At 39.9% G+C, this 16,822-nt stretch overlaps 1 protein-coding gene across 2 annotated transcripts in view; it reads right to left on the minus strand.

Annotated features, from left to right (window-relative positions):
* The window catches only part of trmt61a (tRNA methyltransferase 61A), a 21,721-nt gene continuing 4,899 nt past the window's right edge, over positions 1 to 16,822 (minus strand). The window contains exons 1-4 of one of the 2 annotated variants that reach the window (XM_062996114.1): positions 16,515 to 16,697; positions 11,774 to 12,129; positions 7,701 to 7,967; positions 1 to 610 (exon numbers count right to left, since the gene is read on the minus strand). In XM_062996114.1, coding sequence (XP_062852184.1) covers positions 288 to 610; positions 7,701 to 7,967; positions 11,774 to 12,129; positions 16,515 to 16,579 — 1,011 coding nt within the window. In that variant the 5' untranslated portion in view covers positions 16,580 to 16,697 and the 3' untranslated portion in view covers positions 1 to 287. Of the gene's footprint in view, positions 611 to 7,700; positions 7,968 to 11,773; positions 12,130 to 16,514; positions 16,698 to 16,822 lie in introns of those variants that run through there. The other variant, XM_062996115.1, reaches the window with a different exon arrangement.

Consider the following 16,822-nt stretch of genomic DNA (forward strand, 5'->3'; position numbering starts at 1 on the left):
TTCTTCTCTCAAGTGGAATTTATTGTAACAAAAAATAAAAAAGCACTACCATACTTGAGATTTGACATGTGTTAGAGGGGTTCAGGAGAATGAACGGTTATCCATCAAAACGTGTCACCTCCTTTCACCACTGTTAAACATCCATGCTTTTCCAACCAGAATTGATTTTAATATAAGACAAGCGAGCAGGCAGTGGTTTCAAAAACGCATGTACAGAATGAGAGTTCATGAGAATACATAAGCTCAAAGCTATTGTCTACAGGCTTTGGATGCTCCACACAGACCATCTAGTTCCGTGGTTTGGTAGCAAAAGTGAGGTAACCTGTGTGTCCGGCCATCTCTCTAGGTGGTGTGGCAGTCCGGCAGGTCACTGAACCAGGGTTGACACTGGGAGAAACTTCAACTGGAGCAAGGTCAGACGTCATCTTGTCATCGTCTTTTCCTTCAACCTCTGGGCCGAAGTCCGGTAAGGGTAGTGTGACTGAGCGGACATCATGTACCCTCTGCAGAACCTCTAGAGTGCAGATTTCCTCAAAGCCCTGGTCCAGCAGAGCCTCACATGTCCTCTGGACTTGCTCTATACATGGGGAGAATGAGCACAGACGACCACCTGCACAAACAGAAGACGTGAATGAAGGCTAAAAAAACATACCCAATTAAAAACCCATCTGATTTACAACATTTAGCACAGGCTTTAATTTAAAGCAACTTACTATTGTGAATGAATTCGATTTTTTTTTTATTGAGGGTTAAAAACCTTGCTCAAGGGCCCAACAGTGGCAACCTTGCAGAGGTAAGGCTAGAACCAGGAACCATCCCATTACTCTTTTTCTTTTGCATACCATATGCTGTATATATGCATGCTGTACATTCACTACACCCTATTTACTTACTTTATTTGAATTAGTTTCTCTTCTTTTGCTTGTTAATCTACTGGAGACCAATAATTTCCCTCAGGATAAATAAAGTGTCTGTCTGTCTGTCTATCTATCTAGACCAGTATCTTTAACCACTGAGGTACCACTGCCCTACCTTCAAAGATTGTAACATTGTAGACTTTCAACACTTGTTGAGGATTTGTGGAAGGATAAAAACCTTAGGACTTTACCACCAGCTTTATTCTGAGTATGCTTTATAAAACATGATTTGTATAAACACAGATTAAAAAATACAAGGCAAGCCAAGCAACAGAATATTAAACATAAAATAACAGTGATAAAAAGTAGTGCACTTAAGGATACATATATCGAATAAAGCATTAGTTGTTCTACTATCCTCAACAGCTGAAAGAAAACATGATGAAAGAAAGAGTAGTGGTTACTAGCCTTAATTTCCCTTCTGGTTCCATCTGTAGACTCTATATCTATTAGGAAGGTAATCCCAAATAACCCACTGTGATCTGTTCTGCTCCGCAGCATGGCCTACTCCAGCTGGCTTACCTTGGGAGTAGAACCAGGGTCCTGGGTGAATAGGGTTAAACCTATTGCAAACTACACAACACACAGTGTACCACTCTCACTACATAAACTAAGATTTGCATTGATGCATACATCTGCCACACCTGCAGAAATAACAGACCCAGAGGATAATCTCAAAATTCTGCTCTCATTGGAAAGTTAGCTTAGTATGCAAAAACTGGGGATTCAATGACAGATTAAATGTCACTGCGGTGTGTTTAAAAATCTGCCATATAAGCTTGATGTATTAGAATCCTCTCTACTTAGACAGCTGCCTAGGTAGGCAGTGGGCAGCAATGCAGCTCACAAGATTTTAAGACAGAACCAGTGTCACACCCAAAATACTGGGGAGAAAATTAGTATGTGACCTGTTCAGTGTTAGACCTGACACAAAAACACACAAAGTAAATATGTGTAGTGTATAGATAAAACACTACTCAACCATATTTATATATACACAACCACAAATTAGAAAAAGTTGGGACAGTATGGAAAATGCAAATAAAATGTGTTCCTTACATTTACTTTGACTTTTATTTGATTGCAGACAGTTTGAACCCAAGATATTTCATGTTCTGTCTGCTCAAATTCATTTCATTTATTAATAAACATTAATTCCTGAATTTCAGTCCTGCAACACATTCCAAAAAAAGGTGGGACGGGGGCAATTTGCTAGTGATGAGGTGAAAAACTAAATAATGATGTGATTCCAAACAGGTGATTGTAATCATGGTCTGGTAAAAAAGCAGCATCCAGGAAAGGCTGAGTCTTTGATGAGCAAAGATGATCAGAGGATCTCCAGTTTGCCAACAAATTCGTGAGAAAATGATTTAAATGTTTAAAAACAATGAACCTCAAAGAAAGATTGGAAGGGATTTGCATATTTCTCCCTCTACAGTGCATAATATCATTAAACTATTCAAGGAGTTGGGAGGAATGTCAGGGCGTAAAGGCCAAGGGCGCAAGCTTAAGCTGAATGCCCGTGATCTTCAATCCCTAAGACGGCACTGCATCAAGAACCACCGCTCAATAGCTGATATAACCACATGGGCAGGGGATTACTTTGGCAAACCTTTGTCAAGCACTACAATACAGAGTTACATGCACAAATACTGTGCAATACAAATGCAAATAAGAATAAGCCTTAAGTTAAACATGTCCAGAAGCGGCGTTAACTTCTCTGGGCTCGGAGGCATCTAGGATGGACCATCACACAGTGGAAATGTGTACTGTGGTCAGATGAATCAGCATTCCAGGTCTTTTTTGGGATGCTCTGGACCAAAGACGAAAAGGACCATCCAGACTGTTATCAGCAACAGGTCCAACAGCCGGGGTCTGTCATGGTGTGGGGCTGTGTCAGTGCCCTTGGCAAAGGTTTTACACTTCTGTAATAGCAGCATTAATGCAGAAAACATATGCAGGAATGGATGTTTATTAATAAATGAAATTAAGTTATCAGGTTCATCTTGTCTGCAATCAAATAAAAGTCCAAGTAAATGTAAGAAACTCTGTGTTTTTTTTTTTTTTTATTATTTGCATTTTCCGTGCTGTCCCACCTTTTTCTGATTTGGGGTTGTGTATATACATATACATATATAGAGGACACTGACTCTGAGAGGAGACAGACAGAGAGGGGGAGGCAGGTTAAATTATGTGCTGAAGCTTTCCACTGACAAATAAGGTTATTCCACGCAAACACCATCATAAACACAGACTCATGGTTTCCTAGCAACAGCAGTCCGAGGGAGAGGAAAAATACCAGTGCTGTGTTCTAAAAGCACCAACACAAGCAGGCCAAGAGCCAAACAATGACAAGAATTATACACAAGAGAAGGAAGCTGAAACAGCATGCAAGAGAAAACTACAAGAGTAAAGATTCACATTTACAGAACTCTCACATCCATTATATAGGTCACATGCAGGGCTGCCACTAACGACTATTTTTCTATCGATTAATCTATAGACTATTTTATCGATTAGTCGATTAATCTAATGACTCATTTTCCTTCAGAAAATGTATTTCAGAATCTCATTTATGCTTCTTTTATTTTAACAACAAACTGTGTGGCATAATATGGCACAAAACTAAATGTAAACAGGGTTTATGTCCATATTATCAAATTCTTAAGTGCTCCATATTAAACAAAATGCAGCATGTGTTTATGGCATTCTGTACACAAAGCAATGTGCTTAAACTTATAGAAGAAATAAAACAGAGGTAGGTGCGTCTCTTTAAGTCCAACGTTCAGTAAAGACAGAATGAGTCCAGATTCTAACCTACACATTCACTCAAAACTTACTTCAAATTGTCAGTGATGTAAACACAGTGGTAAGTGTTAGGGCACATTTATATGAGAAGCTTTTCGCGCTTTGATCGCCGCAGCAAGCGCAAAAATTGCAAGTCCAATGCAGCAAAGTGCGCAGCGCGTGTGAATGCACCTTAACTGAACTCGCTAAGGAATATGGTATTCTAGGATCTCCACGATTAAGTATAATGAAACAATAGAGACGTGCAACATCGTGCTAGTGCTGCTGTGGTACCATCAAAGCTTTGCACAGTGTACAAACCATATTTTAGTTTTGTGCCAGTTTGAAGTATTCCCAAACTTTTGATGATTTGGGTCTTGGAAAACTTTAAGCTTTTCTTTAAAAGCTCTCTACAATCGGCCTCTGCAGACAGCATTTTTTAAGACTGCGCTTAATGCCGCCAACAAGTGACTGGACCAAATATGATTTAGGTCATGCATGCAGCAAATAGTGCTGAGGGAAATCATATGAACGGTTATATGAATGGAGATGTTGTATAAATTAAAAAGGATCATTTATAAGCATAGTTTTAAAAACGACTTTAAATATTGAAAATGCATCGATGTCATCGACTAAGTCGACCAATTGCGGCAACCCTAGTCACATGCGTGTACCTATACACTTTGACCTGAAGTTACACAATGCAACTACACCAGATGCATGATCTGCACTAATCAAGAATAAGCGATCATAAAACAAAGTCACAAGATTGACAGAGTAAATCAAGAGAGGAGGAGGAAGTGGTTGAAGAGTCTGAGCTCAGCACAATAGCGTGATTGATATGTTTCTTTCTCTCCGAATGCCAAACCCTTCTCCCTCAAGCTAGCCCCCTTAACAGTCTCACAGCCTGTCCCTTTATGGTCAAAAGCTTGCCAGCAAATTAAAGAGAGAACGAGAATGAAAAAGGGGGACAGAGGAAAAAAAAAGAAAGCACATCAACATAACAGACAACAAGGTCCCAAACAGAGAATAATTATACACAGAAAATAATTACACATTTCAAATTGCATAGGAAAGGAACATGAGAAATTTATGACATGAGAAATCCTCCTAACCATCTGCATTAATACACCAACAGCTTCATTCTTTTCAGGGTTGCACTCAAATGTATTTAACCCCCATTTACAAAATTTTTTCGAAAACTGATTAAAATAATAAGTAAGTAATAATCATTTCAAGTAATTCAAACACCTGCATACTTGAGCCATACACCAATCAGGCATAACATTATGACCAATTCCTAATATTGTGTTGGTCACCCTTTTGATAGATACTGACCACTGCAGACCAGGAACACCCCACAAGAGCTGCAGTTTTGGAGATGCTCTGACCCAGTAGTCTAGCCATCACAATTTGGCCCTTGTCAAACTCGCTCAAATCCTTACGCTCGCCCATTTTTCCTGCTTCTAACACATCAACTTTGAGGATAAAAGGTTCACTTGCTGCCTAATAAATCCCACCTGTCAGTGGTCATAATGTTATGCCTCATCGGTGTATAAACCAATTGCAGGACATAAATCTGGGTATCTTGTTTAGACTGCTCATAACACTAACATGGCCCTAATCATATTAAGATCATATTATGATCACTCAAATGACCAGATTACATCACACCTTGGTATTACTCAGATTAGTGTGCATGTAAGCACTCTTACTTTCTTCTCTGCAAGTTCAAGAAAGACTAATGACTTGGAACACCAACAAAGTAGACACACATTAAAGCTCTCTTATGCCCTGCTGAGCTGCTGACTAGTTCAGGCCTGTCTGCTGGACATAGAGACTCTCTGTCCCAAGGACAGAGCTGCATGCTTGGTTGTGCGTTCACTTCTCCACAGTGACACACAAAAAAAACAGTAGGTTCTGTTCCAAAACACTAATCAGCTGTCACACAAAGTAGGTTACCCATGCAACCATATATCTGACATGATGTTTACTTAATTAACAAAGACACACAACTATTATTCCAAAAAATGTCCCTTAGCTGTCAGTTAAAGTTGGTGGTAGCAATGAAGCAATGAAGTGAGCCAGAGTTCTCTTTCAGATGGGTTATTTTGTATTGATTAAGCTGGTTGTCTTAAATTTTAAGCAAGAACATGGGCATTTCAGTAAGCCCCTTTTATAATAGTAGTGTAGCTACCTATAAAATATCAAGTTCATTCTGTAATACACTTGCTCCCCAGCTTGACCAGCTTTAATATTCTACAGTGGTACCTTGAAACTCAACATCAACTGGTTCTGGGAGTGGGACTGAGTTTAAAAGGGGTTGAGTTTCAAGGGTTTTTTTTTTCCATAAGGATGTATGGGAAACCTGTTAATGCGTTCCATGGTCCCGTGAACTTGCATATATTTTAGGCTTATGTCAAATAATGAGGTTGTTTTTGACACTTATACACTGAAAATAACACAAATACAATATAAAACACAAATAAAAAGCTGATTCTTACAATTTCTCAAAACCCCGAACTGTAACACAAGTTTAAAAGTGAAACAGTGAGAAAAATCCAGCTAAACACAGATACATGTAAATGCTTTCAGAGTGAATCTGATGATTTTTCCACACAAATGCAGATTCGTCTCATATTCACACTTTGATTGCGTTCTAGCACACCGCTCAGGCGGAGAGCTGAACAAAGCGACTGTTCATTGTTAATTTGAAATTAAATAAATAAATTTTTTTAAATGATGAGTTTAAGGGAAATGTTGAGTTTAAGGGTACAAATTTCTCTACGAAGGGCGTTAAAATTCAAAAATTTTGAGTTTAGGGGACGTTGAGTTACAAGGTACCACTGTATACTTGTTGTCAGTCATTTACATGTGAGCTTTAGTCCACAGGTCAGAAGCAGAGCCAGTAATTCCAAGCACAAAAGGATTAGTCAAACATGAATACATTTCCACCCATATATGAGAACATGATTCACTAAGAACTGACCATTACTGCTCAAAACTTCCTCAAAAATACAAAAAAAAAGAAAAAAAAAATCAAGAAAAGAGCTGTATAAACCCCTGAACACATGCACACAGTTTGCCAGACAGGTGTTCAGGAGCTGTGGAAAATGGACTGGCTGTAGTTATAGGAAAGTAGATGTAAAAACTAGTTAGTGTGTTAGTAAAACCCTGAACTAAAAGGCATGGGTAGCACTTCTGCAACAAAAGAAGGTCTAAACCTGAGCAAAATGAGACATGTTAATGGTGCAAAATAATATGCAAAATTCACAGAACTACAAGCAATCAACTAAAAATGACAGTTTTTGATCAATCAAAGAGTATCTTGCTTCAATTCTATTATCTAACAAAAACAAACATGGCTGGCTCAGTTGTCTACCAACGACTGACTATAGCTAGCTGGTTAAAGCAGCTTAGAGAAATGCAAGCTGTTTCCATACTACTAGTGCTGGTGGTAATAACCCTGTAGGCTGGTTAGTACAATTCATTTTTGACATTTAGCAGACGCTTTTATCCAAAGCGACTTACAGTTGTCACGGCATACAATCTAAGCAATTGAGGGTTAAGGGTCTTGCTCAAGGGCCCAACAGTGGCAACCTGGCAGTGATAGGTTTGAACCGGCAACCTTTTGATTACTAGTCCAGTACCTTAACCACTAAGCTACAACTGTAGCACTTACAAAGGTAAGTAATACAGCTAGCAGAGCCACACAGCTAGTATAGCTAGCTAGTAAGGTTAAAGAATACAGCTAGTTTAGTTAGTATTTGTTTTGAGGGAATCTGTAGTTCATTCTTCTCAGAATTAATAAATTAATTCAGAATTCTTTACCACACTATAACTCTATAGCAAGACCCCTACTGGTAAAGCATAGTTTAAAGAGGATAAACAATAAGGTTCACAAGCACACAAATCTTCAGTTCTTTTTAGTTCACTCCTCTAGGATAAAACTAGAATCAACAGGAAACACAGGGCCTTTTAAACACACTTACTCACCTTTGCATTTGAATGCTTTCTTGGCATGCGTGATTGCTTCCCACGGTGACGGGATGTCCAAAAAGACTGCATCTGCTACACCCACAACACCAAAGCCTTCCTTACACACATCCTGGTTTCGGACAGTCACCAGATGGGCCACTTTGTGATCACTGAACTCTTGGGCAGCCTTCTCTGCACGCTGGGCATGGAACTCTACTGTGTGTAGGTGTCCATTGGGCGCAATAGTCCGGAGAATGGCATGAGAGAGTGAGCCACTGCCAGTGCCTGTTTCATATGGACAGTCAGAGACACAAAAAAACCAAAACATTACAGAAGCCAAAAGCAGTGACACATACATTTTATATTGTGTTTAAGTAAACAGTTGGACATTAATCATTTATCCATCTGAACATATTATTACCAATCATACACAAAGCATCCAGTCATTATTCAAGCTGTGTTATGCATCATTTTAATAAGGTTTTAGACTCTGGAACATGGGCAAATACGTGACTCTGTGAAGGGGAGGGCAAAGCAATTCTAAATAGGTAAAGTTAAAAACCCTAAGTAGCACAACAAATAAGTACATTACAAATACTGGCTTTTGTCACACCTAGCCCTTACGATAGAATTTAATACACTGCCATTATACACTGAGTTAATGTTAAAAGCAGCTAAGCTTAAGTACATGTCCTGATAGTTACTATTGTGGTATTAGAGTAGTGGTACCATGTAGATAACATAATTTATATGCATTATGCAATGTTATGCAATGTTTCCTTACATAAATAATGCATCAAAATGGCATTTTTGTTCAGAGACACTTGCACAGAGGCAATGCACTGGAGCTGTGTTTAATGACGTCAGTGTTTAGGACTTTAGGATGTTTAGAGTTTTTCTGTTTATACAGCATAATGTTGGCAGCCCAGCACAATATACACAGTGCAATACCATATTTAATACCAGTGTACTATCCTTAATTTCCTTCGGGAGTAATAAAGTGTCTGTCTGACAGTCTGTCTATCTATCTATCTATCTATCTATCTATCTATCTATCTATCTATCTATCTACATTTGCTGCAGTTAGCAGAAGCTTTTATCCAAAGCAACTTACAGTTATCACTGAATATAATTTAAGCAAGTGGGGGCTAAAGGCATTGCTCAGGAGCCCAACAGTGTCAAATTTGGAAATGGTGGGGCTTAAACCAGTGACCTCTCAATTACTAGTCCAGGACCTTAACCATTGCCCATATCCCACAGTACCCAAAGCAAGAGTATTTAATATTTCTGTCCAACCTTGCAGACATTTCATTTAAACAGATAACAAAACCACCCACCGTCACAACCCAATCCCTTGTGTAATGTACAGCTAAAAAAGTACTACAGTTCTCATTTCAGGTAGCCCTTGGGAAGATTGATGATCATTTATTCTGGCTTTTAACCAGGCTTCAAGGTTAAAAGAAGGTTACAGATTGTAGGGCAAATGAGTACATAGATTATAGGTTTAAAAATGTGTGTTCTTAATGAAGAGATAATGTTACCATGCTGACAGATTTTTGAATTCAGCATGCATTTGATTATACCACTGACCCATACATGCAAGCCTTATGTGGATGCACCCTTATTTTCACACGTAGACCAAGATCAGTGCATTTAAACTCAGTGTTCTGGCTGCACAGTTACATCACTACAGCTTTTGTGTTCACAGTAACAATGGGGGCAATGTTTGGCAGACAGCATAGTATTTTGTTTAGGGCATCAGGACCCTTTGGTAAAACTGTCATAGGAATACAAAAAACATGTTCTAGGGACATGAAATTAAATTTAGAACCACTGACAAAAACAAGCAAAATTAAGCAGCCAATTTGAAGCTTAGAATGTTTTAGTAGTGAGTTTGAGAAATAACTCAATTAATCTTAATTGTTAATGACCAGTGTGTGAACAGCAACGTGCAAAGCAGCAGTCAGCGACAGCAAAATCAGCATGTGTAAAACTACCATCCCCCTAACCCTTCTGCTCAAAGATTATTCGGCAGGAAAATTTGGAGTTGCACAATCCAGCTAAATGAATGCTGTACAGTGAGGCGGGAGCAGAGTTCTGGCAGAGTGCTCTGATGCAACTGAACGGATCCATTCAGACTTAAAGTGGCCCCCATTCAGTCGACGAGTCAATAGAGGCAGAACTAACACTAATAAAAAGAACACTGAGGTAGAGGGAAAAGGAAGAACATTATGAACAATCAGAAACAAAAATTACTTTCGTATTAGGAAACATAAACTACATGGCCAAAGATCTGCTTCAGAAATCAGTTCTCAATTTTATGCCACACAGACATCACTCAAGGGTTCAGTTTTGTAAGCTTGTATGATCCACTGCTTTGATTCACTATTGGTCCTAAACATTTTTTATCTTGGTTTTATGGTCCCAGGGCAGTTCTTACATGGCAGAAAATTGACTATTTAAAAGTCTACCCAAGATCCCTTGGTGCACCTCCTATGCTAACTCTACAAGTGTGACCTTTGATAAGTACTTACAGTTTACTTCCACAATCACAAAGTCACTTTCAGATCCGTTAGTTTAATTACATGCAAAAGACAAGTTTGCAAACAAGCACCACACTGATTTTATACACAAAAACTAATGTTTAACAATTTTATTGTTATGATATTAACCCTTTGAGCTCTAGTTTTAAGAAACATCCAAACACTAAATTATGTTGATTGTATGTGTAATAATTATTACTACTTTTACATATTATTAAACATTTTGTTACATACATGTTCTTGCAGTAATGACATCCTTGGTCCTTTATTTTTAATTGTACTCTGAAACTTGATAGAAAACGTAAACTCAGTAATGAGGGAGAGCTTAGGCACCCAGGTGGTGCAGCGGGATATTCCGCTAGCACACCAACGCTGAGATTCTGAACTCCTCGGTTCGAAACTTGGCATTGCCACCGGTCGGCTGGCCGCCATCTGGTGGGCACAATTGGCAGTGCCTGCAACAGATACTAATTGGCCACCGTATCTGCAGGGTGGGGGCCGGACTATGGGTGGGGTGGGATCTTCATACGCTGTGTAAGGACCCTGACTGGCTGCAAGTTTTACTGACTGGCGGAAGTGACGCCTGTGCAGAATGCAGGGGCGAGAGAAGGAGTGCTGTGCACCTGTTGGAAGAGGTGTGTACAGCGACGTGCTCTCCTCGGATCACAAATTGAGTGCGCTAAATCGGGAGGAAAATTGGGAGAAAATGCATAAAATAAATAAATAAAAGAGAGCTTTTTTAGCTGTAAAAATAAAAATCAACCTAGAGTTATGCATGCACTTATTTTATTGCGAACTGACTAATGTAACTTTTTTTATTTTGGAATTTGTCAGTTAACACTGTCATGCCTGTGGCTGGTTGAAAAGGCAGCTGCTAGTCTCCTTACTCAGTACAGCATCTCACTTATACTCGCCTCTCTAAACTGAGTACCAGTGGAGTTCAATAAAATGTTTTACTATTCATTTTTCTAAAAGCTAGTCATTGTGAGTCACCAAGTTTATTTCTGTGCCTTAACTGTACCTCTAGATCGTGCAGTACAGTAACTCATCCACACTGAAGCATGGTGGTGGATCTGTGATCATATGAGCCATTTTTTCCAAAGGCACTGGAAAACTTGGGATCATGGACTTCATCAAGCATTAAAGTCAAATACAATATTCCAGCCTTTTTAAAACAACCTTCATCTACTATGCACAGCATAAACAGCATAAAAGTAAAAGCTGTTGGAGAAGTCTACATCTTTTACTGGGCAATGTGACAAGACTCTGGTTTGTGGTTGAAACCAATACTAAAAATACATTAATTAAAAGATAAGTATTTTGATTAAATTATTCACTTTCTTACAATTACAATATAATTTCTCTACCGCATATCATCAGTACATAAATGCTGCAAGTTTTACTCATATTGATTACCTAATAATTTGAAACAATAAAAAAAAAACATGGTACATGGTTTATGTACTCTATTAGAAAACCATTTTCTAAATTTCAATGTAGTATACAACAATTATAGGGAACAAATCTATAAGAGCTTCAGAGTCTCACCTGATTCACAGACGACAGAGCCTGGTTTGAGATCCAGCATAAGCGTGATGTTGGCTATGTCTGTGGTGTATAGAATTTGTGTTCGATGTGGCAGATTCACAGTCCATAGCTCTGGAGTGGGATGCAGCACATACACCCATCCGCCCTTACTACATGTCACCTTAGAACCAAATCGTCGGCCAATTAAGTCAGTGGAGTGGCGGATGGCTCCATAGCGGGTCTGCGTTTGAGCCCCAGACTCCACTTTGATGGGCATCATGGAATCATGTCCAAGGAAAATGATGACCACATCTCCTTCCCGAATAAACTCTGAATACTCCACAAAACTCATCGGACAGTAGTGGTCAGCTCCAATACTGCAACAGAATGATTGCAGTAAACTGCAGTAAGTAACAATGTTTATTTGGGCTACTCAACAAAGAAGTTATCTAGAGATTACCAAAATAAAAATAAGCCAATTCAATAGTTATGAGTTAATAATAGTGTTAAGGGATATAGTTAAATTATTTATCACAGAATACACAGATGAGACAAAATATTAAAAAAAAAAAAAAAAAAAACACAAAATGCTGTCAAACAGCTCTGACCCACCTCAGGCATTTAGATTTCCCTGTTGTGTGTCTGGTGAAAATACAACTATAGTAACAAAACAGGTATTTGGTGCTGTTTACAAATTCTAACCATTTTAAGTACTATATAATAAAATCATACTTTAATATTTTTCCTCTATTTAGGATAAGCAGCATTGTTTAGGGCCAGTTTGCGGCACAACTATAATGAACCTAGCTAACTGTAAAATACCAGTAGCATAAATAATGAACTGATGTAGCCTACATACTGTCTTTCAACCCCTCCTGTATTTAGGGGTAGCCACAGCAAATCTGGTTTGCATACCAGACTTTTTTTAAGCTAGACAGTTTTTATGCTAAAAGCCCTTCGTCACGCAACCCTTTTATTTTCATCTGAGTTTAAGACTGGCACTGAGAGCACACTGACAAGTGCACCTCCAAGGGCTGTTTCAGTAGCCAATCAGATGCCCAACCAGCCATTTTAGTGGTAGGGAGCCAGCATATTTTACCGCTGTGCCGCCCGAGCATATATGCATATATATATATATATATGCATATATTCCTAAAATAATGCACCTTCCTAAAATAATGGCCTAGGTCATTTTTTCAGGTTTTTCAGGAAACACAAAAAACTGAACACAATGGAAATAACTTCATACCTTCCTAAAATAATGGCCTAGGTCATTTTTTCAGGTTTTTCAGGAAACACAAAAAACTGAACACAATGGAAATAACTTCATGGGCTGGGTAGAGTTTTGTTCTGTTTAGGTCGATATCGGTGGCGCCATGACCAGGTGCTCAAGGCTGTTGCAGAGGCAGTCACCACAGCAATTCACTCCAGCAGACACTGCCCCAGGAAGAACAACATTCCTTTCCTAAAGGCCGGAGAGAAGCCCGACTCGCGAACACAGACCAAGTCAGGCCTGCTGTCCACAGCCCCAGATTGGCAGCTGAGAGTGGACCTGGGAAAACAACTAAAGGTCCCCGAACACATCGCCCAGACAAGACGGCGCCCAGACTTGATCATCTACTCAGATGCTACCAAGCAGGTGATAATGTGGGAGCTGACTGTGCCGTGGGAAGAGCACATGGAGGAGGCACACGAGAGGAAGCAGGCGAAATACCAAGACCTGGTGGAGGAGTGCAGGAGCAGGGGCTGGCGGACTTACTGCGAACCTATCGAGGTAGGTTGCCGGGGGTTTGCTGGGCGTTCAACCTGCAAAGCTCTGGCAAGGCTAGGAGTGGTTGGAGCAGCTAAGAGGGGAGCCATACGTTCCATAACGGAAGCCGCAGAGAAAGCCACACGATGGCTTTGGCTAAAGAGGGCGAGCCCGTGGATTGGTGCTGCTGGGATGCAATCCGGGTCTTGATCAACCCCGGATGGGTCACCTGAGTGAGGGGGTCTGATGTTGAAAGACCCGAAACCCCCGATGACCCCAGGAACATCACTGATGATGCATCCCAGCGCATCCTAGAGATATATTTAAAAACCAGAGCAGCTGCCATTTTAAAAAAGCATCTAAAATTGCCTAAGTCATATTGTCTTTTGACTTAGGCAAAATAAAATTGCCCAAGTCACACTCTTGACATAGGCCATTTTATTACAGGGGTAGAATCACATGATCTGTTAAACTAAGGACATAGGCGATTTTACCAGAGGTGGACAGCATGGTGAGGAGGTGATTTAGGCAAAAATATCATTTTGGTCCAAAAATGACTTAGGCCATTATTTTAGGAAGGTGACGATATATAGCTATATATATACGTGTGTATATATATATATATATATATATATATATATATATATATATATATATATATATATATATATATATATATATATATATATACAGGGGTTGGACAAAATAACTGAAACACCTGGTTTTAGACCACAATAATTTATTAATATGGTGTAGGGCCTCCTTTTGCGGCCAATACAGCATCAATTAGTCTTGGAAATGACATATACAAGTCCTGCACAGTAGTCAGAGGGATTTTAAGCCATTCTTCTTGCAGGATAGTGGCCAGGTCACTATGTGATGCTGGTGGAGGAAAACGTTTCCTGACTCGCTTCTCCAAAACACCCCAAAGTGGCTCAATAATATTTAGATCTGGTGACTGTGCAGGCCATGGGAGATGTTCAACTTCACTTTCATGTTCATCAAACCAATCTTTCACCAGTCTTGCTGTGTGTATTGGTGCATTGTCATCCTGATACACGGCACCGCCATTGGATGCACATGGTCCTCCAGAATGGTTCGGTAGTCCTTGGCAGTGACGCGCCCATCTAGCACAAGTATTGGGCCAAGGGAATGCCATGATATGGCAGCCCAAACCATCACTGATCCACCCCCATGCTTCACTCTGGGCATGCAACAGTCTGGGTGGTACGCTTCTTTGGGGCTTCTCCACACCGTAACTCTCCCGGATGTGGGGAAAACAGTAAAGGTGGACTCATCAGAGAACAATACATGTTTCACATTGTCCACAGCCCAAGATTTGCGCTCCTTGCACCATTGAAACCGACGTTTGGCATTGGCACGAGTGACCAAAGGTTTGGCTATAGCAGCCCGGCCGTGTATATTGACCCTGTGGAGCTCCCGACGGACAGTTCTGGTGGAAACAGGAGAGTTGAGGTGCACATTTAATTCTGCCGTGATTTGGGCAGCCGTGGTTTTATGTTTTTTGGATACAATCCGGGTTAGCACCCAAACATCCCTTTCAGACAGCTTCCTCTTGCGTCCACAGTTAATCCTGTTGGATGTGGTTTGTCCTTCTTGGTGGTATGCTGACATTACCCTGGATACCGTGGCTCTTGATACATCACAAAGACTTGCTGTCTTGGTCACAGATGCGCCAGCAAGACGTGCACCAACAATTTGTCCTCTTTTGAACTCTGGTATGTCACCCATAATGTTGTGTGCATTGCAATATTTTAAGCAAAACTGTGCTCTTACCCTGCTAATTGAACCTTCACACTCTGCACTTACTGGTGCAATGTGCAATTAATGAAGATTGGCCACCAGACTGGTCCAATTTAGCCATGAAACCTCCCACACTAAAATGACAGGTGTTTCAGTTATTTTGTCCAACCCCTTTATATATATATATATATATATATATATATATATATATATATATATATATATATATATATATATATATATATATATATATATATATATATATATATATATATAGCTATATATATAGCTATTTTATATATTTTGTTTTAGTTTTTCATGTTCTGAAGATCTCAGGAATGTTTTAATGCTTTTAATTTTTTCTTTATGTAAAACACTTTGAATTGCCACTGTGTATGAAAGGTGCTATATATATATACACACACACACACACACACACACACACACACACACACACACACACACACACACACACACACACACACACATATATATATATATATACATGTATTATACATTTGTGCTTTATACTTTATTTTATACAATGACATGGTGGTGGTGTGTTGTCCCCACTTCCGGGTTGCAAGTACGCTGTGCGCGTTTGGCTGCCGCTTTGCTCCGGTTCTTTCTTTTCTTTTCTTTTTTTCTTGTTTTAGTTGTTTTTATGTTTAGGGTCTTTTAGGTGTTAGGTGTCTGGACACACTACGTTACTGGACTTTATGTATTATCTGCCGAAAGCTTACACTGGAATATCTTCCCGGCTGGACCTTCTGCCGCTGCTGTTGTCTGCTATCTGCTGTTTGCTGTGCTGTTACTCATACATGTACACTGATACCTGCCTAACACGAGCTTTCCCTTTCACTACCCGCCCGGTACAAACCAGCTTCATCCGAGTAAGTCTGTACTCTCTCGTCTGTGGTGTGTTTGTTCCTCCTTATGTCTTGATGAGTAAATAAAACTGCTTTTTCACGACGTAGGCTAGCGGTTGTGACTAGTAGGCTAACGTGGTGTATTTGCTTGATGTATTTACTTGGCTGTGTTTCTGTAGTATGTCACAATGAGTTTTATTAGCCAGCTCCTAGCAGCTGTAGCCGCTGAGGGTGTCCTGGTGCTAATCGGAGTAGTTTTCTGTGTCATTTGGGGTCCCGAAGTGCTTCTGCAAATCACTATGGCAACCACATATACTGCCAGCGAACTTATACAGCTTAAGGACATGAGCTACAGGCTCCCTCCTGCTGTGTTTCATACCTGTTTACACTTGGGAATAGCTCGTCGTCCACGCTATATTCACCGTGGCTCCCGCTCCACTCCATTCTGGAGCTATCAAGCGGCAAAACCTGGATTTATCCCCCGCATCTGGAGCTTGAGCCGCCGCTGTTCCAAACCTCAACGCTCAGTGGATAATTCATTATTGCGGCAAATTCCGAAGATTCCTGATTGGTCAGCCACGCATAACCCCGCCCCGTGTTCTATCGCTAAATTCGCTCTGCTTAATGTACGCTCCATTAACAACAAAGCGCCTATTATAGCTGACGTCATTTTGGACAATAACTTTG

This window comes from Trichomycterus rosablanca, chromosome 5 (assembly GCF_030014385.1).
Source record: "Trichomycterus rosablanca isolate fTriRos1 chromosome 5, fTriRos1.hap1, whole genome shotgun sequence".
Taxonomy (NCBI): Eukaryota; Metazoa; Chordata; class Actinopteri; order Siluriformes; family Trichomycteridae; genus Trichomycterus; species Trichomycterus rosablanca.